Below are 26,610 nucleotides of genomic sequence, written 5' to 3'. Positions count from 1 at the left end.
GACATATTTACTACCTTGCCTAGCACGGGTGGTGTGGCTGATTACGGAGCTACAACGCAAGCCCTGAATGATTACTTTGTACCTCGTGTAAATACTGCTTTTGCGCGGCAGTCATTCCTTGCACTTTCGCAAAAACAAGGAGACAGTGCAACAGTTTACAACAAGGCTCAGGCAAGAGGCCAGGGATTGTGCATTTGGTGCCGATATGAACAATCAGATTTGTGACGCAGAGGTGGCACGATGTTCCTCCAGCTACGTTCGCCGAAAACTTTTGGAAGAGGGACACGACCTCACTCTGGCACGTGCGTTGGACGTCGCATCACTCTGCGAGAGGATTGAGGAGCAGTTGTCTCTAACAACGGGAGGAGGATCTGCAAGTGCAAATACAGAAACTGTAAATATAGGGTAGGACCAAAGCACAATCAAGCTAAATTTAAGGGGGAATTTCGGTGTGATATTGACCTAAAGTGTGTTGAAACATGATACCGAGTGTGAACGTATGTCTCATAGCCCATCTCGGCTTGTCCCCTGCACTCCAAAATCTGGCTTTTTGGAATCTGATCCCTTATCATACCTGTTCATTCTTACTTGTCGCTCGACTTATCGTGACTAAATTCAAGATGGCTGCAAACGCTAAACTTGAAGATACTGTCTGCATAAATCGTCTTGTAAGTAAACTACCAGTGCTTTTTCAAAGTTCTCAATGTCTCGTTTTAAATGTCAGGGCCCTCGGAAGTCTACCAATGAAGTGTGGAGATACATTGAGCCTCGTAAATGGTGTAAAACAGTGATTTATTTGCATGGCTAGCCCGATTCCGAAGCACCACCATTGAAAAAGCTGTTGGTAGCATCGGCTAACCAGCGCCAGATTTTGGAGTGCAGGGGACAAGCCGAGATGGGCTATGAGACATACGTTCACACTCAGTATCATGTTTCAACACACTTTAGGTCAATATCACACCGGAATTCTCCTTTAAGAGACTTCAAAATCCACAGAAAAGTAAGTCAGAACTGCACCATTGCTATAGATGTGGAAATACAGATCACTTTGGCAAAGATCCAAAATGCCCAGCTAGAGGTCAGAAGTGCCATAAATGTAATGCAAATGACCACTTTTCCAAAGTATGCAGGACCAAAAAGAATAGGAAACAAACTGTAAATAATGTGGAAGAACAGACAGACTATGCATTTTTGGTGACAGACAACTCCATGCAAAATAGGCTGAACGTGTGCCTGGGAGGAGTAAATCTGAAGATGCTCACTCTGGTGCTACCTGCAATATAGTTGATATGAACACATGGGGAAAACTGAAAAATGAACACATAAAATGCCATTCCTATCTCTCAGCAGACAGGAAGCGATATGCTTATTCGTCCAACCAGCCATTAACAGTAAATGGAGCTTTCAAGTGTGAAACTAAGATTGGAAATTCCAGTGTTTATATGCTGAGTTTATTGTCATCAAAGGACATGGTGAATCATTATTAGGAAAGGACACAGCAGCAAAGCTTGGAGTACTGAGAATTGGAACGGATATAGCAGCAATAGCAGATCTAAAACAGTCTGTACTGGCACAGTATCCTGATGTGTTTTGGGGTGTGGGAAAGCTACAAGACAAACAAGTCAGTCTATACATCAATCCTGATGTCCAGCCCGTAGCACAGCCTTTAAGGCGGATACCGTTCAACTTGAGAGGACCTGTAGAGAAAAAAAATAAAAGAACTGTTAGACATGGACATAATTGAAGAAGTGAATGGTCCTACTCCATGGGTCAACCCAGTAGTAGTTGTGCCAAAAGCCAACTCTGAAATCAGATTATGCCTGGATATGCGTCAAGAAAACCGTGCCATCGTCAGAGAACGATACCCTATACCTACGGTGGATGAAATCCTGCAAGGCATGAATGGGTCCATGGTGTTCAGCAAACTGGATCTCAAGTGGGGTTATCACCAACTGGAGTTGACACCTGCATCACGCCAGATCACAACATTTGCTGTCCACAATGGAGTCTAAAGATACAAACGAGTGTCTTCAGCCAGTGAGCAGTACCAGCATGAAATTGCATCTGCATTAGCTGGAATAGAGGGAGTAGAAAACATCTCAGACGACATTGTAGTTCATGCTGCAGACCAGAAAACCCATGACCAGCGTCTACATGCTGTCCTGAAGCGCCTGCGGGAGTGTGGACTTACATTAAATCCTGCAAAATGTGAGTTTAATATGGATCGCTTAGTCTTCATGGGAATCCTGCTGACAAACAAAGAAATTGGACCTACTGAAGAGAGAGTTAGGGAAATAGTGGAAGCCAGAGAGCCAGAAAATGCCTCGGAGGTGAGAAGCTTTCTAGGTCTTACCTGTTACAGCAGCCGGTTCATTCCAGAATTTGCAACTCTGGCGGAGCCATTTAGACGTCTAATCAGAAAAGACACTCAATTTGTGTTTGGTCCAGAGCAAAGAAAAGCATTTAATGCACTCAAAGATGGACTGGCGAAAGCTGGAACCTTGGCGTACTACGATAAGGATGCACCAACACGAGTGATAGCGGACACCAGCCCAGTGGGACTCGGCGCTGTGCTTGTGCAACGCCAGCAGGGCGAGATGGTTCCTATCTGCTATGTGAGCAGAAGCTTGAGTGACTGCGAGAGAAAATACTCTCAAACAGAGAAGGAAGCCTTAGGTTTGGTGTGGGCCTGTGAAAGACTTCATCCCTATGTATATGGCAGACAGTTTGAGCTTGTCACTGACCACAAACCATTGGAGGCAATATACAGCCCGCGATAGAAACCCTGTGCCCGTGTGGAAAGATGGGTCTTACGTTTACAGCCATACGACTTCAAAGTTGTCCATGTGCCAGGAAAAGCGAACATTGCTGACCAGGGCTCTACAGTGCGTCCATTTCACTCGCACATGCGAGTAAAAATGATGGCGTGCGAGTGCAAAAAAATATTTAGGCGCACTGGTGCGAATGACTTCTAACCATGTCAATGTTTGTCTACAAAATACACCGCAACATTAAGAAACATTACTGGTGCAAACCATAGAATCATGTCGCGAATGCAGCATAAAAACTACAACTCCCATCAACGTTAGCAGTTTCGCGTTGTGACTCGCTAGTAGTCGCTTCTATCAAATCCAAGAGCATGCAGAAAAAGTGGAAAGTTAGACTAGCCAGCCAAGATGCAAAGATTGAAGAAATTAGTTCTTCTATCCACCGAATTCATCGGATTTTGGAGGAACAGGATGAGATTCTGAGAATGCAGTGAGAGAAGAAAAGGTAACCTAACATGCCTTTTAGCCCAGTTGACGTATTGGCTGCAAGATGCAAAATATAGCTGTAGCGAACAGGCACAAAAGTAGCTTCCCGTAATACTCCCATTTTATTCAAAGGTAGAACGCTACTGACAACTCCAGGCTTCCACGCATGCTTGTTTGTTTACACCGAATACAAGCTGAAGTGCAAAACGAAAGTAGGCCTAACGTTTGCCTACTGCCCCCATCAATGCAGATATTTCAAATAAAAAGTAAAAGTATAAAAAATATATATATCCTTGATTAGCCTATGTTGGGTTTTGTGGATGAGAAAATGTTGTAGTTAGCTGTTTTAGGCAGTATGCAGTCAGATAGGTCACCATGGGCATATTTTGGATTAGCTACAGATGGATTCACAAATAAATAAATTAGCCTACATTTGGCAGGATACTTGATATACAGGCTAAATGCAAATATGGCAATGTATTATACTATTTTACATTAACAAAATGTAGGAAAATAGAACAGACTGAAAATAAAGTAAGGCACTGATCTTTAAAATCCTATTTCCTGTAGCCTAAATGTTGTCAGTCATTCTTAATATTTGCAATTGGTGCACTGGCATGTTTAAGTGTTAGCTGCAGTGTAATGTTAGATTATGTTTAAGTTAAGTACAGAACTGACTGTGCGCCCAAATTTTTGTCTGTGCTCCTAAATTTTTTAACTTGGGCGCACAAGTGCTCCTGGAAAAAAATGTTAGTGTAGAGCCCTGCTGACCCATTGTCACGCATGTTGGGGAAGACCGCCATAAAAGAGCAACATTCACATGGATCTGAAGAATATGTGCGGTTCAGTGCTGTGAATGCCACTCCTAAAGCTCTGACAACAAGAGAGGTGGAGGAAGCCTCAACGATCCGGAGCTGATAGAGGTGAGAAAAGCAATAGTAAAATGCATGGCATACGCACCTACAGTCAATGAACTCTGTGTTATTGGCTACATTGTGCTACGCGGTACACGTATTGTGTTACCAAAAGCCTTACGGCGAGAGCACTCATGCAAAGTGTGGTGGCCAGGTATAGACAAAGCTGCAGAAAGACATTGTAGAGCATGTCATGGGTGTCAGATAACATCAAGACCTGATGCACCCGAACCTCTAAGGCCAACGCCACTGCCAGATGGGCCGTGGAAAGATTTAGCCGTGGACTTACTTGGACCACTACCATCAAAACACTCAATCCTAGTTGTGGTAGATTACTATAGCAGATACTATGAGTATGATGTACTCACTTCCACAACGACTGAAAAAGTGATTGACCGTCTTGAGTTGATATTCAGTCGACATGGTCTACCTGTAACACTGAAATCCGATAATGGACCACAATTCAAGTCAGATGAATTCAGAAATTATTGTGCTGAGAACGGAATTACACATGTGAAAACGCCAAAGTGGGCTCAAGCGAATGGTGAAGTGGAGCGCCAGAATGCTTCAATCACGAAACGCATCCGAATTGCACAGTCAGATGGACTTGACTGGCAGAAAGAGCTTAGGCGATATGTCACTGTGTACAGAGGAATCACACACAACACAACAGGGAAAAGTCCAGCGGAACTCTTGTTCAATAGGAAGATGAGAGTCAAGTTGCCAACCAGTAATGTATTTCTTCACAACCAGTGTGAAGAAATACATTACAGACCTACATGGAACAGAAGAGGTGGGAAACGAGGAGACTGGGTCAAACCCAGAGCAACAACCAGCTATGGACACTTCCAGTAATCCTGTTGTGCCAGCTGAACAGAGCAGCCCTCCTGCACCTCTTAGGCCTCAGCGCCACAGAAAACCACCTGAGAGACTAAAAGACTTTGTCATGACTTAAGTCACATGTTTTGATTGAAAAAAAGAAAGAATTGACTGTTCTCTGTCAATGTAAATGTTTGCTGTACTAAAGCAGATGAGTTACATATGAGTTCTGATAACCAGTGTTTAAATGTTACAGATGATTTATGAGTAACCAGTTTAAATGCTGTGGGTAACTTTAAAATGAGAAGCAAACAGTACGTTTTGAGAAGACATTTTAGTTGTGTTTGTATTCATGACAGAGAACATTGCCCTGAAAGAAGACATGTTTATTTCGTAGGAATTTATGTGCAAGTAAAGGGGGGATGTCATGTACTGAATAGAGAGCTATCTCTTTAAGAGGAACTTTATGTTATGAAGTGTAATTGGGGAACCTGTTTAATGTTACACTTGCCTTTGGAATTAGGAGTAAAACGACAAGCAGTTGAAACCGGTGTCCGAGATTTAATTCTGTGAACATGGAACTATTAACAGTTTAATAGTACAACATAAAATATAACAACCGGTACTTTACACCATGTCCACTTGCACTGCCTCAATGGCTAAGGCTTCCCCCATCATCCCCTCTCAATTCATTCACAACGCACTAGCAAGAAAACAGGTGATATTATGATTCTTGCCACCACCAACACCACGTGACCTAATTACCGTGAGTAACCACACAGGTTCACAACACAGAGGTCATCTGACCTTAAAAAATCCTAGATAGATAGATAGATAGATATACTATTCATCCCCAAAGGGAAGTTACAGAATTACATTAGAGAACTATAGTATAGGTTCACTGATTCATGGCAGTTTCTCTAACAATTACACCAATAATTCAACTTGTTAATGTTCTCTAACTAGCTGTTAACTAAACGAGCTGTGTTGTTAAGGCTATAGTTGAAGGCTAGTTGTTAAGGCTTTAGGCCTTGCCGTACCCTACTACTTAAGTCATAAACCTGAGTGCAGGTTAACATGTTTCTGTAAATGACAGTAATAATAGCCAGATTAATAATGCAATAAGATTTCAGATAAATAAGATCAAACGGAACAGAACACACAAATACAGCCACTTCTTTTTATAGAAATATAGAAGTGATTACCTGGTATTTAGAATTGTAATATATTTATATTTGGAGTCACTCGCAAATACTGAAATGTTACAGCATTGGAGTTTGTGCTGCCCCCACCAACTAGATATTTCACTTATAGCATGGATTTAGAAACCAGTGCCTCAGGACACCCCTGAATGAAAAATATTTACCAACAGAAAAAAGAATCAGCTGTGATCTAACAAGGGCTATAACTTAATGCATTTGATATACAATTAATAGATTTTACAAAGATTCTGGTATTTCTGTAATTTCTTCCAGCTCTGTCAAGTATTGCCAGTAGTTAACAAAAACTGACATCATGATAGAAAAAAGAATAATGTGAGGAATAATGCCATTTTGGGATGAGTATCTGCATCTGCATCCTCACAGCATGGGAATTTGATGATAGTCAAAAATAAATAAAGAACTGTGCTCAGATTCTGTGCAAAGACTGATACATATACTGTAAGAAACAAACAGAAATGTATAAACATGTATAAATGTTAAAAAAGGTCTCTCTCACACACACACACACATACACACTAGTGTTAATTTTGTCACCTATTTTTAATTTAGTCTTAGTCTTAGTCTTGTGACGAAATGTCCTTTTTAGTCTGTGTCATATTTAGTCATTCAAATATCATTTTTGTTAGTTAAGTTTTAGTTGACTAAAAGTCTCGTCATTTTAGTCTAGTTTTAGTCAAAAGAAAACTAAAGGTATCTTAGTCTTAGTCAGTTTTAGTCAACACATTTTAGTCTTTTTTTTATAACAAATTATTTCTGATTACCATTTGAGTCAAATAGTGTTTCACACATCTCAATTTTCCAACAATATTGTGTGTCCACAGGGCTACTCGTCTGTTATAATTACTCATTCTGATTTTTTGTCAGTCAGTATGTTTACATGCACAGGTAAGTCGAGCTACAGTTATAGCTCGGCTAGGATTTGACCATAGACAGTAAAAGATTTGACTGGACCACTGTCATCTTCGTAGACCAGTGTTTCTCAAAGTGTGGTCTGGGGATCACTGGTGGTCCGCAAGCTATCCCAAGTACGCGAGCAGACGTGGTAAAATATAATATAGATGAGTTGTTTCCAATATTGAACCAACTTGTATGTAAAAAAACAGTTCTGCAACACTGTCTATGTAAGATATGCCAGTTTAAATCATACAGTATGAATCCACACAATAAGCAAAGTGCAAAGACAATAAGCAAGGTGGTTCAGTAGGCCTATTGTGTAGACTAATTATAGGCTACTGTTGAAGTAGGTCTAATCTTTTTTGTTTTTTAGATAGGGTTAGTTAAGTGGTCCTGAAACTGAAAAAGTTTGAGAAACACTGTCATAGGCCAAAGTATTAATGTTTTACTCTGCCTCGCTAGATGGCGATTTGCGCCCAAACACAACACATTCCCCAAACAGACTCTCCATCTTAGCCATAGCTAACTTGCTAGCTTAACTTTCCATATTAGCTTACTTGCTAGCAAACTTTGCATCATCAGTCTAACTAGTTAAATAGTTGACATTACATGATGAACATTTTCGTATGGACATTCTGGGGGATGTTAATTTGTATGAGAGAAGCTTCAACTTCTGTGGCATAAAGCTTAGGTAGTTAGCTTGCTAACTCTGGCAGAAATCTCCAGTGTTCTTGTTCCATGTAGTTTCGTGTTGCAGCCACAGGGTTGCAGCAACAGCACGTAGACTAGCCTACAGGAAAGCTGTTGCGTATGAACTCATTCTGAATATTTTGAAAACGTAACAGATAGATATTCTGTCTTCTCATTTTGTAGACGAAAATGAAGAGAGATTTTATCTTAGTTTTTATTTCATGCAAAACATTTTAGTCTCGTCTTTTTTCATCAACAATAATACATCTTAAGATAGTCTTAGTCAGTGTTTCAGTACATTACTGCCGTCTCGTCATCGTCTCGTCTTAGTCATGAAAAAAAAGGTTGTTGACGAACATATTTCCTCTCGTCTCGTCTGACGAAATTAACACTAATACACACACACACACACACGCATACACAAACAAACACATACACCCACACACACACACACACACACACACACAGCAAAATGGGTAAATTTCTTCTCTACAGACTGAATTCATCTCTGTCCAAGAGTGGGCCCGTGGGGTCATCGGGTTCCTGGAATAAAGAGTTATTTTAAGTCAAGAATTTCCTCTCTTTGTATTTGGGTGCTCTGTGTGTCAGTTAGGACTCCTACGTATGTAAGCATGCAACCAAATGCTTTACAAGAGTATAAGTGAAAATACATGCAATGTTCATGTGTGGTATGGTGGGTCTGTTTGTGCACCTGTAGTACACTGGTGTAGTCCTGTCTGTAGGAGGCGCTGTAGCGCTGCAGACCCCTCCATGTCACTAAGAATGTGTACAGCGAGGCCAACAGACACAGGAGCATGAAGAGGATGGAGCTGCCCTTCAGCACATACAAGCCAGCACGCTGAGGGTGGGATAGGGGGCGGCAACAAATGACAGAAACGGAGAGAGAGGAGAGACAGAGATGATTTTGATAAGCATTTATCATTCATTAGAATCACATACATTATTGTGAAAGATTTATGTCTGGTGTAGTCACACTTGAAGCATATATAGACAGGCATTCTGAACACACATGTACGTATATAGCCTACATATACAGACACACATACAAACACTCACACACCTGCTGAACAGTGGCTGGTTTGGTGTGTTTGAGTGTGAAGGTGAGGAGAGCCACTAGTCCCAGTAGGAAGCAGAGAACAGTGAGGCCCATCAGAATCATGGCCTGTGCTCGGGTTATACAGACACGCCATGAATCTCAATACTTTTAACAACTCAGTTCAACTCAGTTAACTTATAAGGGGAAATCTCAATCAATCTCACTTTTATTTTTGTTGGTTTCCGCTGCATTTCAATGGCAAGACAACCGCAGAAAATGTACTGTAAGAAAAAATATATACAAATGCGCTCACTCAGCTGCTATATCACTGTTTGAGCAACTTTTCATTCTTACGACCATTTGCCAAAAACTAAACAAGTCCTGTCGGTTAGTTACATTAACAAATGCAATTTGTTGTGTACCAGTTGATGACTTTGTAGAGGAAGTAAGTCACACCAAGGTCATTCATTTGGTACCCATAGAACACACATAAAAAGGCTCATGGAGTTTGTTACCCATGGATACCCATTTGATGGAATTTGATAGCCGTGCAGCACACATGAAAATACACTACAGTATTGAAGGCCTCTGCTACAATGTCCTGTGAAGGTAAATTATTCCAGAGCAATCCCTGACAGCCCAAAGCAGTCTGATGGGAATGGGCTGCAAAGACCGATCTGAGTCTAGGGTTTCACTCACAAACAGGCTGGCCCACAGTGGCGTGGTCATGGTGATGGAGCAGTTGAAACTGAGGCAGGAGAGGGATATGGTGGAGAGGATGCAGGCCACCGCGCCAAGCAGCTGCACCACCTGAGACAGGGGTCAGAGGTCACACAGCACCTGAGCGCACTGATAGTCACCATAGAGCAATTAACTGCAGCACACTAGTTGTCATCTCAGGGCACGACCGGGTGGGACATGCAAGGTTAAAGAAATTATGAATTATTGTTCTTAAAGGAGAATTCCGGCAATTTTTCACATGGATCTTTGTTTCTCGAAGTCACGAGTACTGTCGTTACAACAAAACAATCTCTTCTAACTACAGCTGCTGCAGCAAACAGCTAGAGCTGCTAGCACCCACAGTGCATGTTCATGAGCCCCCATGTTCAGCTACAGTGCTACATTCTGGGGGCATGTTCATGGGCCCCACGTTTAGCAACTCCAGCTAGGTGGAACCGATTGTTTTCAGGGTTTTCAGGGTCAGATCTATGTGAAAAATTCTCTTCTAAGCCCTGCATCTGACATATATGCATCTCAACTAAAACAAGACTACTTCCAAATGTTGTCCTTAAGATGTTTAGAGACAACATCATTGGGTTTTATGTAATAAATATAATGTTTGGTGTAAATCAAAGCAATTGACTTAGTATAATAACAGCATCTCTCACCCCAGTTATGAGTAGGCGGACATTAACTATGGCTCCAAACCAGCGGGCCAATCGTATCTCCTTCACCTCAGTCTGATTGGAGCTTGTCAGCAGGGAGCGGGTGCGGGGCTTGGGGCGTGGCTGTTCCTTAAAGAACACCTGATACAGGCCTTCCTGAAACATGTTCTGGCTCATCTGGGATTACAGGAAGTGGTCAAATCATATTTGTCAGATATACCTTTCTCCAAACATATCTTATATTCTGTTTAACTACTTTTACTTCACTCTATTTGTTACTTACATTTCATGACTTTGTGGTCACTTTTAGTACAGTTACAGTATTTCAGACATTTCTGAGAGCCCAAATACACTGTTAGTAGCACCTATGCTATGGGTATCTATTTAATTTCATTCACATACTGCTCATGTTTTTAACACACTCTTATGAGATCCAGTTAAAGATACTGACTTGAAATTCAAATTGAAACCTCTTTAGTCTGAGCAGCTTGCTCCAATGAAGAGTGAACGCCCAGGGCAGGTCAGACGCAATGGCCAATTCAGCTGTTACAGCTCTATTGTTATACTGTTATTGAGTATCCACTTATCAGTACTCAGATTATTGCCAGCCCATACAACAAAAGGACACACACAGATGCATGCATTCACATATAAAAAAAGAAATAAACACACATACACACAAACACGAGCACACTGACAAAAATACCCACACACAGAATACCAGTATGATACCCCAGGTACTCTAATAGTGTAAGTATACCCTACAGCGTGTTCCTTCCAGTACCATAATGGTGTATGCGTACCGTATGGGTAAACAAGACTCACCTTTGTGTCTGTTAACTGTAGATCCACATGCAGATTCTTAGTAACTGTCTCACTCCTCATTAAGAGCCATGGAGAATAATCAATAATCCCCGAAACCTCTATAACATAACAAACAAGAACAGACCGACACTGATCTAAAAATTCTTTCTCGTGTCCCACTCTTCCGTCTTCATGCGACAAACTCCTCTGGGGTCGAAGTTCAGCCAGGAGTCTTACTCTGAGTCTGATGGCGCAGACTGGCTGACGAGTTCAAAACAAAAGCCCTTTGAGGTTGGCAAGCAGCTGCGGAGAACTGATGAAAGTATGACTCAGTTACCTCGAGTACACACGACAGGAAGAGAGGTTGTAATTATGTTTATTTATGATACATATAGGCACCACACTAAAAGTAGTACATTAGTACATTGTGTAATTGCTCAAGAAATAGCAATGCTATTGTGGCACTTTTTCAGAATTTCAAACAACTCCAATGAATGTACAAGTAAAAAAAGTTCCTCATAATTTCTTGTATATATATTATCTTTCTATACGGCATACCTAACTATTATTTGGGCCAATGCATAAAAAATATTTATCTAAAAAACATATACCGTATTTTCCGACTATAAGTTCCACTTTTTTTCATAGTTTGGCTGGTCCTGCGACTTATAGTCAGGTGCAACTTATATATGAAAAAAATTATATAATTGAACATGTTTTTAAATGTTAATTTGTATTAACTGACATGAACCCTACATGAAACATTACCGTCTACAGCGAGAGAGAGCGCTCTCAAATGCACAAGTCCTGTGAACTTTCAGTCAGAGATTAGTGCTTGCGCTATGCCTAAAGCACACGTGCATACTTAAATGCTCAAATTATGGCCGGGATTCTATTTATAGCCTCAGATTCGGACAAATAAAAGCCAGTATAAGTTATAAGTATAAGTGAACCATTGCCATTGGTATGCGCTCCTATAACGAAAAGTATAGGCCTATATGTCTCACAGTAAAACGCAAGAAATAAAGGCCTAGCTGACTCGAATAGCCTACAAGCCATGGTCCAAATAAAGGTGCTGTGCTTTGCCCAGTCATAATTTGAGGATGTAAGATAGTCTGTCCCCTAAACATTCCTCACCCGTTATCTAGACATGCATGAAAACATTTGCAAACAAAACTCACTGCCATGTAATATTTGATCGCTGTTTTGCTAATGATCTTTCACGTGAATATGCACAGAAAGTGAAAGCATGCGCTCCGTGTCTGTAGCTGTCTGTTCACGTCTGCAATCGATTATAACGTTCCTCAAATGGAGAACACATCCAATACAACAACAACAACAACATCCCATGTTCTTGCATAGATATATTTTGGTTTGTTTTCTTTGAGTTTCGGGAGTATTTCAACCACAATTGCATGCTTATCTCCTCAGTGTATGAAGCACAGCAGCGGTTGCTATAGCAACCATAGACTCTGAACAGGACGGCAGATAGCACTTAGGCAAAGTCTTTGGCAAGATCTGAATGTAAACAGATAATACCGTTCAAGTTTTTTTTTTTATTTCCTATTTCTTTCAATTCTTTAACTTAAGACATGTAAGAAGTAAGTTTATTCGCTGGGCAACGTACAAACTGACGAGTTACATTAGCCCTAGCACTATGAGCTACGATAAACGTTAGCTAGAATAGCTAGCTTCTAAGTGTGGCAGCTAGTTATTATTTCATGTTCTGATAGGCCTATGACATTCTTAACGTTTTGACTATGTTACAACTGATAAAAGCAAGACAAATAAAGTAACCAAATCGCTTTGCAATATTTTAGTCCAGAAATACTTATGGGTGTTCATTTACCATAATGTTAATTACAGTAGCCTAACGTAACGTTATCTCCCCTTGCTGTTACCACCAGTTTTAATAACTTTACATTTGCGATCATGACCCATTTCATCTAACAACACCACTGGCATCTTCTTTGACTATCAGACCCCAAACAGCAATACACTGAACTACAAAGATGTTGGTAATGGTGTTCAGTTCATCATAATCTTTATGACATAATGTAATTTGCCGTCCATCTCCCATCTTTTTGCCGTCCAGCATGGAGCCATCACGTGACTTAAGTCACGTGTCTGCAAGGGGTGAATAGGCTGTCATGCTTCTGTGTTTGCAAAATTCCTGACGGTTCCTGATCGCTAAACGTTTGTTTTCCTTTCCTGTAGATAGCGGTTGATGTAGAAGCATCTATAGGCTATAATTTGACTTTAGCGGTGACAAATCCTGCTGAGAGAGAAAGAGGCACCCCCAAAGTGGTCCTGCGCGCGCGTGTATGTTTGTCTCTGCATGGGGTTCAATTGAAGTCAGAGTTGGTCCGTCCAGTCAATAGTCCCGCATTCAGGCCGCTCCATTATTAGATTAACGTTAGACAGCGCTGTAAAATGCATGGGCGGACTGGCCATCTGGCATACCGGGCATTTTCCCGGTGGGCCGACGCACCTTTTGGGCCGATAGAATAGGCTATAAATATAATTTAATCATTTTGGCCAACGATCGGCCCAAAGGAAGGACAATCAGCGGCCCACTGGTTACATTTTCATATTGACACTCGACTGATCCAATAACAGCTCACGTCAGGCCCACCCCTCGCATTTTAGGCCAGAGCCAGGATTTCAGAAGTTAATCGAAGTTGCCTACACGACATTGCGGCGGATAGTGACAATAGTGCAAAAGTAACACCAATGAAAATTCAAAAATACAATATTGCAAGTAGGCTAGCAAATGTCAGCAACATGTTGAAGTTCGTTGAGTTTGAACGAGGATGTAAGCACGCATACAGAGGGACAGTGAGCAGGTGGTGGAGCCTTGTGGCTATAAGAACTCAGTGGTGGAGCAGGCTATGTGTGACATGCCATGCTGACGATGATGATTATGATGACTTATTAATTGCGATAATGTAGCTTAATGATGTGGTTATGATAACCTAAGGCCGTGCTGTGATTATAATAACAAACAGCGTAACTTAAATGTTCTAAATGAATGATTTGCAACCCCGGACAGCAAAAGAGTGTCAAATCGATGTTAATTGTTGGTCAGATTGATCAGTTTCCGTCAGACGCACAAAATTCAACATCGATGGCATGAGTGGTGGTTGGTCTCTCAAAGTAGAGCGTCGAAAGGGTTCTATCTTGGAAGGGTTAATTATCATGGTAAAGATGGGCTGTAGACTGATGGAAATGTAGGCTACAAAACATCAAGTCATATCCATGCATCCAACTAATATACGGTAACCTATACGATAGGCTGCTGGAAGACATTAAAGATTAGTTAATGTATAGCTATAATGTTCCAAAATGTACCAGCAATGTAGTATAGCCTACAGGAATTAAATATTTCCAGCAACAGCCCTATTTATTTTGTGTTGTTTCAGTTGTCTTACAGTGATTAACGTCAACTACAATCTAGGTAATTTAGCTCTTTACATATAGGCAAATTCAGTAACTGTTTGGTGCTGCTGTCAGTTGAGCATTGTATAGTTTAAATGTAGCCTATTGAATAATTTGAAATGATACTTTGAATTCAAGCAGAAACGCTTCTTTAATAATTGCTTGTATCACTCCTTCATCTTCAACATTCCCTGTAGAATTCGCAATATTTTTGGCCTCAATGTGTCCAGTTACATAGTCTGTCTGTTCTTAGTCTTGGATTTTGTGAAATAAATTTCTAAATATCACCTGCTTGCTGCAACTTCGGTCTGCACGTCCTTTTAAAACCGCATCTTTTTCTCTCTCAAGCATTTAATCTGCTGCGGTTTGTCTCTCCACATTGTCCAAAATGCTTGATTGCATTGCATTCTCCACATTTTTAGCTACATTTTCATGTACCACATCAGCATTTTTGTTCAGTCAATCTTTTGTAAATTGCTTTACAATTACCGTCGGGCCTATAGGCCTATTGCCTGGCTTCCCTTAGCTTCGGTCACGTCCTTTTAAAACCGTCTTTTTCTCTATCATGAGTAGCCTATTTAATCTGCAGCCAGCTTGTGACTCCATATCGCCCCAAATGCTTGATTGCATTGCATTATCCACATTTTCAGCTAAATTTTCATGTATCATATCAGCATTTTTGTTCAGTGAATCTTTTGTAAATTGCTTTACAATTACCGTTGGGCCTAGGCCTATCGCCTGTCTTGCTTCAGTGATGTCTAAAACTGCATATTTTTCTCTCTCGTGAGCATTTAATCTGCTGACAGCTTGTGACTCCACATCGCCCAAAATGCTTGATTGCATTGTATTCTCCACATTTTGGTGTACCACATGGCATTTTCTTTCAGTGAAACTTTTGCTTTGCAATTACCTTCCTGTCCTCCTCTTGGCTGCCTTCACTCCTTCGTCTTCATTATTAATCTTTTTGGCCTCAATAATCCAGTTACATAGTCTCTGTTTTTGGTTTTGGATTTTGTGAAATACTTTTCTAAATAAATGTGACTTATAGTCTGGTGCGACTTATATGTTTTTTTCCTGTTCATGATGCATTTTTTGACTGATGCGACTTATACTCAGGAGTGACTTATAGTCCGGAAAATAGGCCTATGGTACATCAATTCAAATGCTCATCACATTCACTTTCCTTATTGTTAACAATCCCCCTGATTAAAGACCCTTGTAAAATGATCATTTTAAAGCCAGATCTGACACACAAACACAAAGAAATACACTTAACATCATCCCATCATGCGACTAATACAGCAATTTCAGGGGTAAAGCACGGGAAATATCATATTCTGTGGTACATTTACATGACACAACCTTTACTGTAGGCTACTTAACTAATATAGGCTACAGCAAAAACAGGCAAAGTCACTGCTTTTGACATTCTTACAGTATTGTTTTTGAAAAGCAGCACTATGGAGGGCCTTTTTAGATAAAAAAAACCTAACAATTTAAAAGTACTTAAGAGACATAAAAGACAACAGCATATAACTGGGACTTCTAAAAGCTTGCTAGCATGCTAACTGGTGTATTTTGGTGATATAGACGTCATTGTCACGCTATATAAACTTTTCTTGGACTTCTCCCATCCTGTCTGGAAATACAGGACTACACAGTGCAAATGGGAACAGCTGGTGGAAATGCCATGCTTACCAGTGTTTCACTTTGACTGTATGCTATCAAAATTAATTTGAAGATGACACCAAGACTATTTTCCCATGAAAACATACCTCGGAAATGTTGCTTTAGTTGTTGTAATCATGACAGCTATGTCAGTGTTGTGATAAAGAGCTAAGGTAAAGTATTTTCCTTAACATAATGACCCCCCACCCCAACCCTTGGTGACGCTTGGTGTTCAAAGCTCGTCATCCTCGCCTCCTCCATACATGTCGGCGAGCTTCCTGAAGTGCGGACCCCAATGCTGCAGGTGCTCGTAGTCCTGGTCTCTGTCCGAGCTGCTGGACTGCAGGCTGCTGAGAGAGCTGCAGATGGACTCTGCCCCCTCATAGTCAAACACCAGCAGCGAGTCAAAGGGGGGCGCCGTCGTGTCACCGTCTGCAGCCGCCAGGTTCTGGGGGAGAGGACAGACACAACATAATGTCACAGTCAAGTTCAAACGCACAACAGAATACGGGATGCTAACCAATGCAAATGCATTCTCCATCTCGAGGTCATCTACTTATCCAGGCACCCCACTGAAGATTTTATTCCATGTTACTACCATATAACAGCACATGCTTCATTCATTCAACCTCATTGCAGTCTGAAGCAAGTAAGCATTGAAGTCAAAGTGCTTCAACTGAAAAAGAATGCCACCTTTGGGTTTTTCCCAACATCCTTAAAAGAGATAAGGGAGGTGAGAGTGCCACTGATCTGCTCCACACTTGTGGTATCCGCTGCGACTTCACATAAGAAATACCCCCTCCATCGCTGCTTAAACCTGGGCTTAAAACTCATCTGTACTCTCTGGCCTTAACATAGACTGTTATCGTAGGTATCAAAACTCATTCACAAAGTGAATAAAGTCTGGTGACTCTCCATTGGGAAACGTTTACAACACTTGCATCGCAATGGGAACTAACTTTGAAATCATTGGTCCAGCCTTACCAATCACATTGTTCAGAGATTTCTAACGTTACAGTACTTCCTACCTCGCCTGAACTTTACAAACTGACAATAAACAGCATCAACAGTCAGGAAACAATATATGTGGGTCTACCTTTGCTGTAAATAAATTTCTGCATTTTTTCAACTGCATTTTTTGACGTTTGCAGCAGGTGGTGCTGCTTCTGTTTATCACAATAAGTTTCGGTTTCGTCTTCCCTTCTCATCGCTGATTGACTGAAGACATTTTTCTTGTGTGAGGGAAACGGTTATAAACTATGGTATTTCAGATTAAATCTCCCTGAAAGAAGATCTAGGTGGGCGGGGCCAGGCTAGCCTTCTTGGCCCTTTAATGTCCAACTTGCTCTGTCTGTAATTCTGTGTTTGCCCCTTGCTGTTTCTTTTTAATGTGTAGATGCATGTGTATACATACTTTTATCTGTTTACTTGCACTCTGTACAACACTTTGGTCAGCGTAAGCGGTCTATAAATGTACTTTAGAAATACATTTTACTGACTTTACTTACTTACTTCAACCTCATTGCAGTCTGAGCAAAATAAGCCTAACATTGGTTGACTTCAAAGTGCTTTGACTGAAAGAGAATGGGGCCTTTGTTTTAGAGGTCTGCACTCCCGCGGTAGACCCGCGGGACCCGACGCAAAAGAGTGCGGCGCGGGACAACTTTTGAAAGCTCTTTGCGGAAGCGGGCGGAATGAGAGAGGTGCGTTCGCGGGTGCGGGACAAACCAATGATTCACTGCACTCCCGCAAATTAAATATGTGCTTAAAATTAAATTTGAAAATGATTAAAGTACTGTTCATAACTATAGTTCAGCTGGACTGACACATTAATGCGGGAGCGGGACAGAATATTGCGGGAGCGGGACTGAAAAATCAGTCCCGCGCAGACCTCTACTTTGTTTTAACATATATGAGGGAGATGAGAGTGCTACTGATCCTCATCTGACTTACTGACCTACTCTGCAAACCTGAACTACCTCCATAAGAAATCAATCATCAAGGAGCTCAAAAATGGCAGAGACAGTAGGAGATTTCAGTAACACTTTCCATCGTATCCCCTTTGTAACAACACAACCATGCAATAAGGTAGAACAGAACCAGCTAACCTCAAAGATGAAGTTGCCAATGTCGTCAGGGTTGGTGGGGCGGCGATACACAGGGGCGGCAGCAGTGAGAGTGGGGGCCACATCGTCTCGGTAGACCTGAGGCTTGTTGTCCAGACCTCGGTGGAGCTGGCTCAGGTCAAACTCCTGAGAGAGCAAAGGAGAGAGGGAGGGAGGGGGTTACATTTCTAAAGTACATATACTTATCACACAATACACCATTCCTCATACTATATCCTACACTCTGCATACTAAAGGTTCATAGCCTATCCTTATACTGCATCAGGGGCGGACTGGCCATCTGCGTTTTCCCAGTGGCAGACGCACCTTTGGGCTGATAGAATATACAATTGAATTAGATTGCCAACGATCGGCCCAAAGCAAGGACAGTGGCCCATTGGTTCATTTTTCATACTGACACCGGATTGATCCAATAACAGTTCTTCAGCTAGCCCTACTCCTCCCATTTTGCCTATTCGTTGAAGTTGCAGTGGGTAGAGGCCGGTGGTGCAGGTGTGCAAAAAATAACACCAACATAGAAGCTTCAACAGTATCCAAGATTGCAAGTAGCCTATGTCAGCAACAGGCTGAACTTGAAGGAGGAGCTGTAGATTAAAGGGACACCAGGCAACGTTTACGTGTTAATTAATCATCTTCGTAAGTCGGTATATGGTTAAATGACTCATTACGGGGCAAATGAAAGCTCTCTCGCCCGCCCCTACTGCCTGTAGGAAGAATATCCCACTTGCAAGTTCGGTGTATCCTACCCGCCGACCGAAGCAGGATCAGTTTACAGCACAGAGGCAGGCTAACGAAACGCTAGAGATTGTTGCAAACGTGTGTATAATGGCGGCGAAGAAGCAGCAAAAACCCTTGACGGAAGACGCAAAGAAAAGGAAAAGAGCTTCAGACCGAGCGAGGGGGAGTTTCGTAGAGAAAAAGCATCAGGCTTGCCTGGTGTCCCTTTAAGGAGAGCTGGAAAGGAATACATGGACATAAAAAAAACAAGGTAGGGCTAATCACGACCACTCAAGCAATTATACAAATATATTTCCAGGAAGCATTGGTGTTTATCAGGATAATCATTAGCTTTTACTGGCTGCTTAATTGGTTGTGGTTAGCTCTATCTTGTTTTTTCAATGGCCATTTATTCATTTCCAGCCCTAAAAAAAGTCAACGATTTTAGAACTATGGGGCTGCTCTGAAATCTTTGTTTATTTCGATGTTTAGTATGTGTTTTCATGGCTGTCACTGCCTCACCTTGTCCTCTTCTCCTCCGCCCTCCTCATTGTAGTACAGGAGCTCGTCTCTGAGGTCATCCTCCACAGCTCCAACCTCCTTCTTCCCCCCCACCCTCCTCCTCCTCACCAGCAGCATCAACAACAGCAGCACCACTGCACGAGGAAGACACACTCTAGTACACTACACTAAACACACACTAGTACACCAAACAAACACTAATACAATAAACACACACTACGTGTAGTACACTAAACACATTACTCCAATAAACACACACTAGTACAATATACACACACTAGAACAATAAACACACTAACACCCTAAACACACTAATACCCAGAACACACTCTAGAACAATAAACACACTAGCACACTAAACACACACTGGTACACAAAACATACACTAGTGCACTAAACACGCACTTGTAAACCCCAGCGTTCACGTAATCACATTACCTAACACGGTAAAGAGTAAACAATTAGAAGATCTCAATTAGAAGAGCATAGACAATGATGTCCCCTTACGGAGTAAGAAGAGGATGCCACCCAGAACACCCATGATCCCTGGCAGGCCAAACCCCGCGGCTCGGATTTCAAAGCAGTTGTTGTCACTTCCTGTGCAGTCACACACCTTGGCCTCGAGTGTGTTCACCTGACCCAAGCCCTCGTTGTCGTAGACCGTCAGCATGATGTCGTAGACACCTTGGCTCAGAGCACTTTTCATGCTGAGCAGAATTCCAGTCTCTTGAAACACAAAACAGAATTTAGATACAGGTTCAGCAGAGGCTAGAACATAGACTGGGCTGAATAAAATAGTCTATACCATCACATATAAACTTTGATTATTTATATCATATGGCCCCTCACAAACACACACACAAAACACATCACCTTCTCAACCACACACACACACACACACACACACACACACATATACACACACCTCACACACACACACACACACACACACACACACACACACACACACACACACACACACACACACACACACACACACACAAACCCATCTAATCACCCACTCACCTACTCAATCACACACACACACACACACACATCCTCTCTCTGTCCCCTCCTCACTATTGTTGTTCATGGTGGCGTGCCACTGGCTGCGGAGGCTGGAGTTGAGCTCCACCCTAAAAGGGTTGGCGAAGCCAGGTCCATCTAGGTCAGAGACGGTGAGCAGGGCAGGCACAGGCTTGATGTTGCACATGATGATCTCCCTCTGGTGGACGACGGGGGCATTGTCGTTCACGTCCTCCAGCTCTATCAGCACAGTGGCCGTACCAGTGGCTGGGATGTGGCTGCTGTCTTCCGCTGCAGGGAGGGGCAGATGTTTTTGATTTTTGACGTTTTTGATTGGCATACTAGAAAAGGCGCTCAAAAACGCAAAATTTGAGCTCTTTGCTGAAATGAATTGAGCCTGTCTAGTAGGGCGAAAAGATGGCAGGCAAAATCATGAATGTTATAGTCTACATACTTTTTTAAAAGAAACTATTTGGATTTAATCTGTAATCACTACGATTTTGAGAAGTAAATGGAACTTAATCACACTTTTCTCCGTGATTGTATCCAATTACAATTGAATTATGAATTTGAATTTGAACAATGAATTTTGTGAGATAGTTACAGGGCTCGAAATTAACGATGTCACGACGTCCCGGGGACCATAAAAAATGCTTCCGGGACACAATACAATGATGTCTGGGACAACTCTGGGACAGTAGAAAAAATGGCAAAGCAAATTTAAAAATAGGTACTTTTTTCCTAAACTGTTCACATGGGAATCTAAACGCATCTTTCTCGTTTAAATAAAATTATACAAAATTTGACCTGCCGTGACGGGCAGCTGGCAAAAGCAGCGTTAGCCAGCTGATCTGTAAAGAAGCGGTTTTGTACACGCAGCCTTACAACACTGTTTAGGCTACTGCTCTTCAAATCACTGTTGGCTACAATGTTATTTTTGGTACAAATATAGTAAGATACCCAAATGGGCTGGGTACTTGCGTTTCCTTAGTAATCCGCCGTATTGGTTAAATTAATATTAAGTGACTCATAGGCCGACACAAAAATAGGGCACGGGCGGTAGGCCTAATGGGTCACTTTCCGATATAGAGGTTAACTTACCTAACTAGCAGGCAGGTAAATGGCATTTGTTTTCATGACATTGTGAACATTTTTACTGATAGTGCAGGCTTAAGGTTACACTGGTGTTCTAAAAAAACGAGGTGACAAGCCCTCTCTGACTACGTGTTTTCTGTCAGTGACAGACAAACGTCACCAATATCATGCTGAGCTAAATAGCCTAGGCCTACCGCAACTGCGATTTGACAAAAAGATAGTGTTGCAAGGTAGCCTATAACAATGAAAACAGTTATTTAAATTAGCATTTGACATTTCGCTGTGGCAGTTCTAAGGCTAGGGGTGTCCAAACAACGGCCCGCAACGCACTTTAATCCGGCCCGCCGAGCATTTATTAGTTTATCATAGATCCGGCCCGCCACGCACTTTAGACCAGGCCGCTCGCTATTTTTTCCAGCAATAGACGACGTTGTGGTTACCTTTAGGCTACTGCAAACTGCTTTACACTCTTCTTAGAGAACGTTTACAATGTCAAAACAGCTTGTTACATCGAGATACATAGTTGCAGCAGATCTAACTACGCTTTGCTACTTAATTTAATTGGGAACGCATTTGAGTGTGCACAAGAGGGCGAGAGTGTGGCAGGAGAGTAGCCTATCTGACAGCTTTGTGGTAATTTCCCACGATACTTATTGTTTTCACTGAGATCTGTGGCCATGACCTCACACCAAACTGACATTGAAATTAAAGACACGTGAAAATAGATTATTGACGGAATGTTTTACAACCCTGTCCGTCAAAACGATGGACAATGAACGTCTAGTGCAACCTCAAAAAAGAGCCAAAAGCGCAATCTCTGAAAATAAGTGTTGCGTGAAACAGCAGATGATTAATGTTAATAAAAATGGTCTTTAATAAATTGTTCAGAACTGACCTGGTGGACCAAAACGAGTTAATTAAGTGATGCAAGTTACTGATCATTATGCTGTTTATTATGTAGAATGGGAAAAAACAAGAACTTGAATTTGGGACACTGGTGTTTAAGTCCGGGACAGTGCCAAGTAGAATTCGGGACAGCTGCGGGACCCTGAGAAAAAAAGTTAATTTCGAGCCCTGGATAGTTACTTAAGTCTGTCGTATGACTATGCCTGTGTGTGTGTGTGTGTGTGTGTGTGTGTGTGTGTGTGTGTGTGTGTGTGTGTGTGTGTGCCTCTGTATTCCATCTGGCCCACTCACCATACCTTGGTCAATGGCGTAAATAGTGGCTTTGTATTGGTTGTTGAACATAAATGGCGACTCTCTGTCCAAGGGGCTCTTCACCGTGATGAGGCCACTGGAGGGGTCTATGGCTAGCCAGCCGGCCTGGTCCATCCCCACACGATACCTGAGACACACAGACGTCAGGCAGTAACAGCGTCCTCCAGAGAGGGAGGACCTCTCTCACACTTACTGTATACATGTACATTTCCATGGCAGCTGGCTCAGCAATCCGTCTGGTCATAACCTAGGCCCAGTTTCCCGAAAGTAAGCCTAAGTAGTTTATGAAGTCCATACTATGAATGTCTTATAATTTTCTGACCATTTCCTGAAACCCTTGTTTGATTTTTTATTCCTCTCATTAGTCAACTGGGGTGTGTAAACTTATTCTCACAATCACTGCAGATGCTTACTGTAAAACTGATTCTGTAGTAAAGGTTCTACATAGATACTATTGGCCGACTGGCTTTCAATGTTCTTTTACAGTGCTGTTTTTTGATATGCATTATACTGTAAAGTTTTGCAACATGTGTTTGGGCGTTGTGCTTGTCAGAATAGTTTTTAATGTTCTGTTTCTGAGCTGTAATGCTTACGAAATAGTTTGCTTCATATCCACGTCTGGATCCGTTGCTGTGTAGTACACTATCTCACTGCCTACTGGCAGGTTCTCGAATTTCACAACCTTTTTCTCCCCAGGCACAAATACGGGTGCCTCGTTTAGGTCCTCCACATCGATTATGACGGTAGCTGTGGCTGTGGGCACGGGAACCACAAAAGGAACCTCATTTTCCACGGATATAACTAGAGTGTATTTACGGTTCTGCTCAAAGTCAAGACCCTGAGAACACACAAAAGATAAGAGTAAGACTTGTAAAGCAGCTGCATTTGCTCTTGATCCTGTAAAAATGAAAAGAAAGAAAAATGCAAAGAAAGTGTTCAAGTTCAAAGTTTGTTAAGTTGTCTAGAAGCTTCAGTGCCCGTGTGTGATATCTGATGTTCACCAATCATTAAGTCCAAAAATAAATGTAGGGATATTTCACAATTTGTTGTTCACAAGTTTGCTCATCAGATAACTTGACTTCGATTGCTTTGCAATGCCCAAACCTTGCAACATAGTGGGCAGGCAAAGAGGGTTCAAATATCCTAGAAAGCAAAAGTAGTGTAAGTGCTGGCTGTCAATCATCTCTCTAAGCATTCTAAATCATTTAGAAATACCTATTTGACACTTGTACTTAAAAAACAGGCATAAAGTAAGATCCCTGGAATTATTCTGGGTCTTTGAACTAAAATGTTTTGTCACTCTTCCAAAATTGGGATACTGAGATGAGATGTGATTCTGTAAGAGGGTTGCCATGGTTACCTTGACTGTTTTGATGATGCCCTCTTCTTTACTGGTGCCGGTGCTGATGTTGAAGAAGCCTGCGTCGTTGCCACTGAGAATGGAGTACTTGGTGTTCCAGTTGGGTGTATGAGGTTCATCAGCATCCTCCACCATCACCCTCACCACCTCCACATTAGCAGTGTTCTCTGGCACTTTCGCATTGTACTGTGGGTAGAAAGGTTCACACACACACATGCACGCAAGCGCATATGCACACGCACACACACACAAATGTGTGCAGATTACACTTTCTAATACAAGATGAATTGATCCAAGTTACCAAGGCCTTCAGAAAGTGATATTCCATCATTCTCTCTAGACTGCCCTTAAATCCAAGTATAACTCAAGTATTTCAAGTAGAATTGATTGATTAGTCGACTGCATCTTCCCCACTCACCGTGGCCTGTTTGAACTGGGGTGCATTGTCATTGCTGTCTGTGATGGTGAGAAGGACAGTGCAGCTGGAAGCTCGACCCTGGCCTTTGTCGTCTGCCACCTGGATGGTGAGCGTGTAGCGCTTGGTGGTCTAGACAGAAACAACACCAAGTCGTCTCAACCACACATTAATGCAACTGCAACTTCTTTCAGCATCGTAACATCATGAAATGTAGACATGCAGTACAACATGCTTTAGCTTTCTATTGTGATATTGTAATACAGTTTTTTTCTCAGTTTGTTTGCATTTCTCAGATCTCAGAACAACTAGTTCAACTTCGACATCATCTAGTCACTTATACACATCATACAAGCAGTTTTTCTTTACTTTGAACAAATAACAAGTGCTGTTGTACATCCATGCAATTGCTTGTGCTTGTCTGCTGTTTTTTACATCATCAATTGCTTGTGTGATGTTGCTCAAAATGCATTATACCAATTTTCTGTTGAATAGTCCCCCAAAAACATTTAGGCATTTTCTCATTGCTTGAGTCATTATACAGTATGCAAAAGTGTTGAACTAGTCATATGTAATCTGTCAAGTATGATTTTGCCATTTCTATTACACTTTTTTTGGAAAGAACTGCTGTCAGCCTGGACTTTTATTCTTGTATGACAATAAATACACGCATTGGCATCCAACTGCAGAACTGTTATATTGACAACATGGCTAAGCATTTGGCTATCTTATTTATAACAGTGACACAAGGACTTTTCATTCAGATGGCACTGACATGTTGATTGCTTGGGATAAATATTTGCTTTTGAGACATTAACTAAGCATTTTGACCAAGTTGCTGTGCATGCTTTTGCTGGTAATTAACTCTGTAGGTAGTGCAGTTTGCGCAAATTGTTTTGAGAAATGTGCTTCTAGTTTTGCAAATGTTAATCATGATGCAAGAAATGCAACCAAAGCAACTGACAAAATCTGTATTTTATCATATTTTATTATTTTGTTCAGCATGTATTATGCTAAACAAAATAAACAATACAAATACAGACAGACACATACACAACCACACAAACAGACACACATCCACAAACCTCTCGGTCCAGTATTCCAGTCTTCTTGACCTGGAGTCCTCCGCTGATGGGGTTAATAAAGAACAAGCCCTCAGGAGGAGGGTCCTGGTTTATGATACTGTACAAGATGTCAGAGTTGGCACTGTCTGGCTCGTCTGCATCTGTGGCGCTCACCCGCAGAATCTCAAATCCTGTGCAAACACATTACTGTTAGATACACATTTAAACAATCTACTTAGTCAGACGCCACAGAAAGATAACATGACAAACAAAATGTAACCTTATTTGAGGCATAATATAAAATTTCAAGATGCAAGAAAAAGGGATTCCAACAAGACTGTTCATGAATTCAAATATAACTGATAATCATAAACAACACCTGAATCCAACAAATCTATTCTTACATTCACCTCATCCAGAACTGCAGAGACAATCTAACAATTTCACATTCACTGTATTGTTGTATTGTTACTTTGTTGACAACAGTAAAATGAACAGAGGTAATCTGGATTCACCTTCGGGAGCAGCCTCTTCCACCGTGGCCTCATAGGTGTCCTGAGTAAACTTTGGTGTGTTGTCGTTCTGGTCGATGACGCGGATGATGATATCTGTAGGAGTTTCTGAATCCTCCGGTTTTGTTGATCCCACAACGTCTGCTCTGGCTATGAGCTAACAGGGTTTAGACACAAGATGAGAACATTTCACTAACATATTGTCTCTGTTGGTCAAAGTGGTAGAGGCTGATACAGTTTCAGATGACAGCTTGGACAAACGTATTCATTTATGTACATTGTAGAACAAAACTAAAGGTCAAAACTTTGACATAACACTTAATACTTAATACTTAACACTTGACCAATGGCTGTAACCCTATTGCTTCAACCTATTCTTGGACTGATATAGTTTTTATATTACTTTGTC

At 41.5% G+C, this 26,610-nt stretch overlaps 2 protein-coding genes across 3 annotated transcripts in view; both read right to left on the bottom strand.

Moving 5' to 3' along the window:
- Positions 1 to 8,189: 8,189 nt before the first annotated feature.
- si:dkey-30c15.13 (uncharacterized protein LOC558731 homolog) lies at positions 8,190 to 11,288 on the bottom strand. 2 transcript variants are annotated; one of them, XM_048257643.1, is made up of 7 exons: positions 11,062 to 11,288; positions 10,240 to 10,413; positions 9,551 to 9,661; positions 9,076 to 9,132; positions 8,876 to 8,977; positions 8,507 to 8,653; positions 8,190 to 8,337 (listed from the first exon to the last, which is right to left on the bottom strand). In XM_048257643.1, exons 1-7 carry the CDS (start codon positions 11,119 to 11,121, stop codon positions 8,284 to 8,286), a joined length of 705 nt encoding a protein of 234 aa, XP_048113600.1. In that variant the 5' UTR covers positions 11,122 to 11,288; the 3' UTR covers positions 8,190 to 8,283. The 2 variants fall into 2 exon arrangements, with proteins under 2 accessions (XP_048113600.1, XP_048113601.1); XM_048257644.1 differs by lacking the exons at positions 8,876 to 8,977; positions 9,076 to 9,132.
- A 4,409-nt stretch (positions 11,289 to 15,697) lies between these two features.
- Positions 15,698 to 26,610, bottom strand: part of LOC125303130 (B-cadherin-like) — a 38,225-nt gene continuing 27,312 nt past the window's right edge. The window contains exons 6-16 of the mRNA XM_048256658.1: positions 26,205 to 26,358; positions 25,711 to 25,880; positions 24,629 to 24,757; positions 24,211 to 24,396; positions 23,444 to 23,688; positions 22,835 to 22,977; positions 20,592 to 20,828; positions 20,019 to 20,237; positions 19,512 to 19,645; positions 18,255 to 18,398; positions 15,698 to 16,594 (exon numbers count right to left, since the gene is read on the bottom strand). Of these exons, the coding sequence (XP_048112615.1) occupies positions 16,379 to 16,594; positions 18,255 to 18,398; positions 19,512 to 19,645; positions 20,019 to 20,237; positions 20,592 to 20,828; positions 22,835 to 22,977; positions 23,444 to 23,688; positions 24,211 to 24,396; positions 24,629 to 24,757; positions 25,711 to 25,880; positions 26,205 to 26,358 (1,977 nt within the window). The 3' untranslated portion in view covers positions 15,698 to 16,378. The remainder of the gene's footprint in view (positions 16,595 to 18,254; positions 18,399 to 19,511; positions 19,646 to 20,018; positions 20,238 to 20,591; positions 20,829 to 22,834; positions 22,978 to 23,443; positions 23,689 to 24,210; positions 24,397 to 24,628; positions 24,758 to 25,710; positions 25,881 to 26,204; positions 26,359 to 26,610) is intronic.

The sequence above is a fragment of the Alosa alosa genome, chromosome 11 (genome assembly GCF_017589495.1).
Source record: "Alosa alosa isolate M-15738 ecotype Scorff River chromosome 11, AALO_Geno_1.1, whole genome shotgun sequence".
NCBI lineage: Eukaryota > Metazoa > Chordata > Actinopteri > Clupeiformes > Clupeidae > Alosa > Alosa alosa.
Note: the sequence above shows the minus strand (reverse complement) of the source record. Positions and strands in the feature narration are given on the sequence as shown.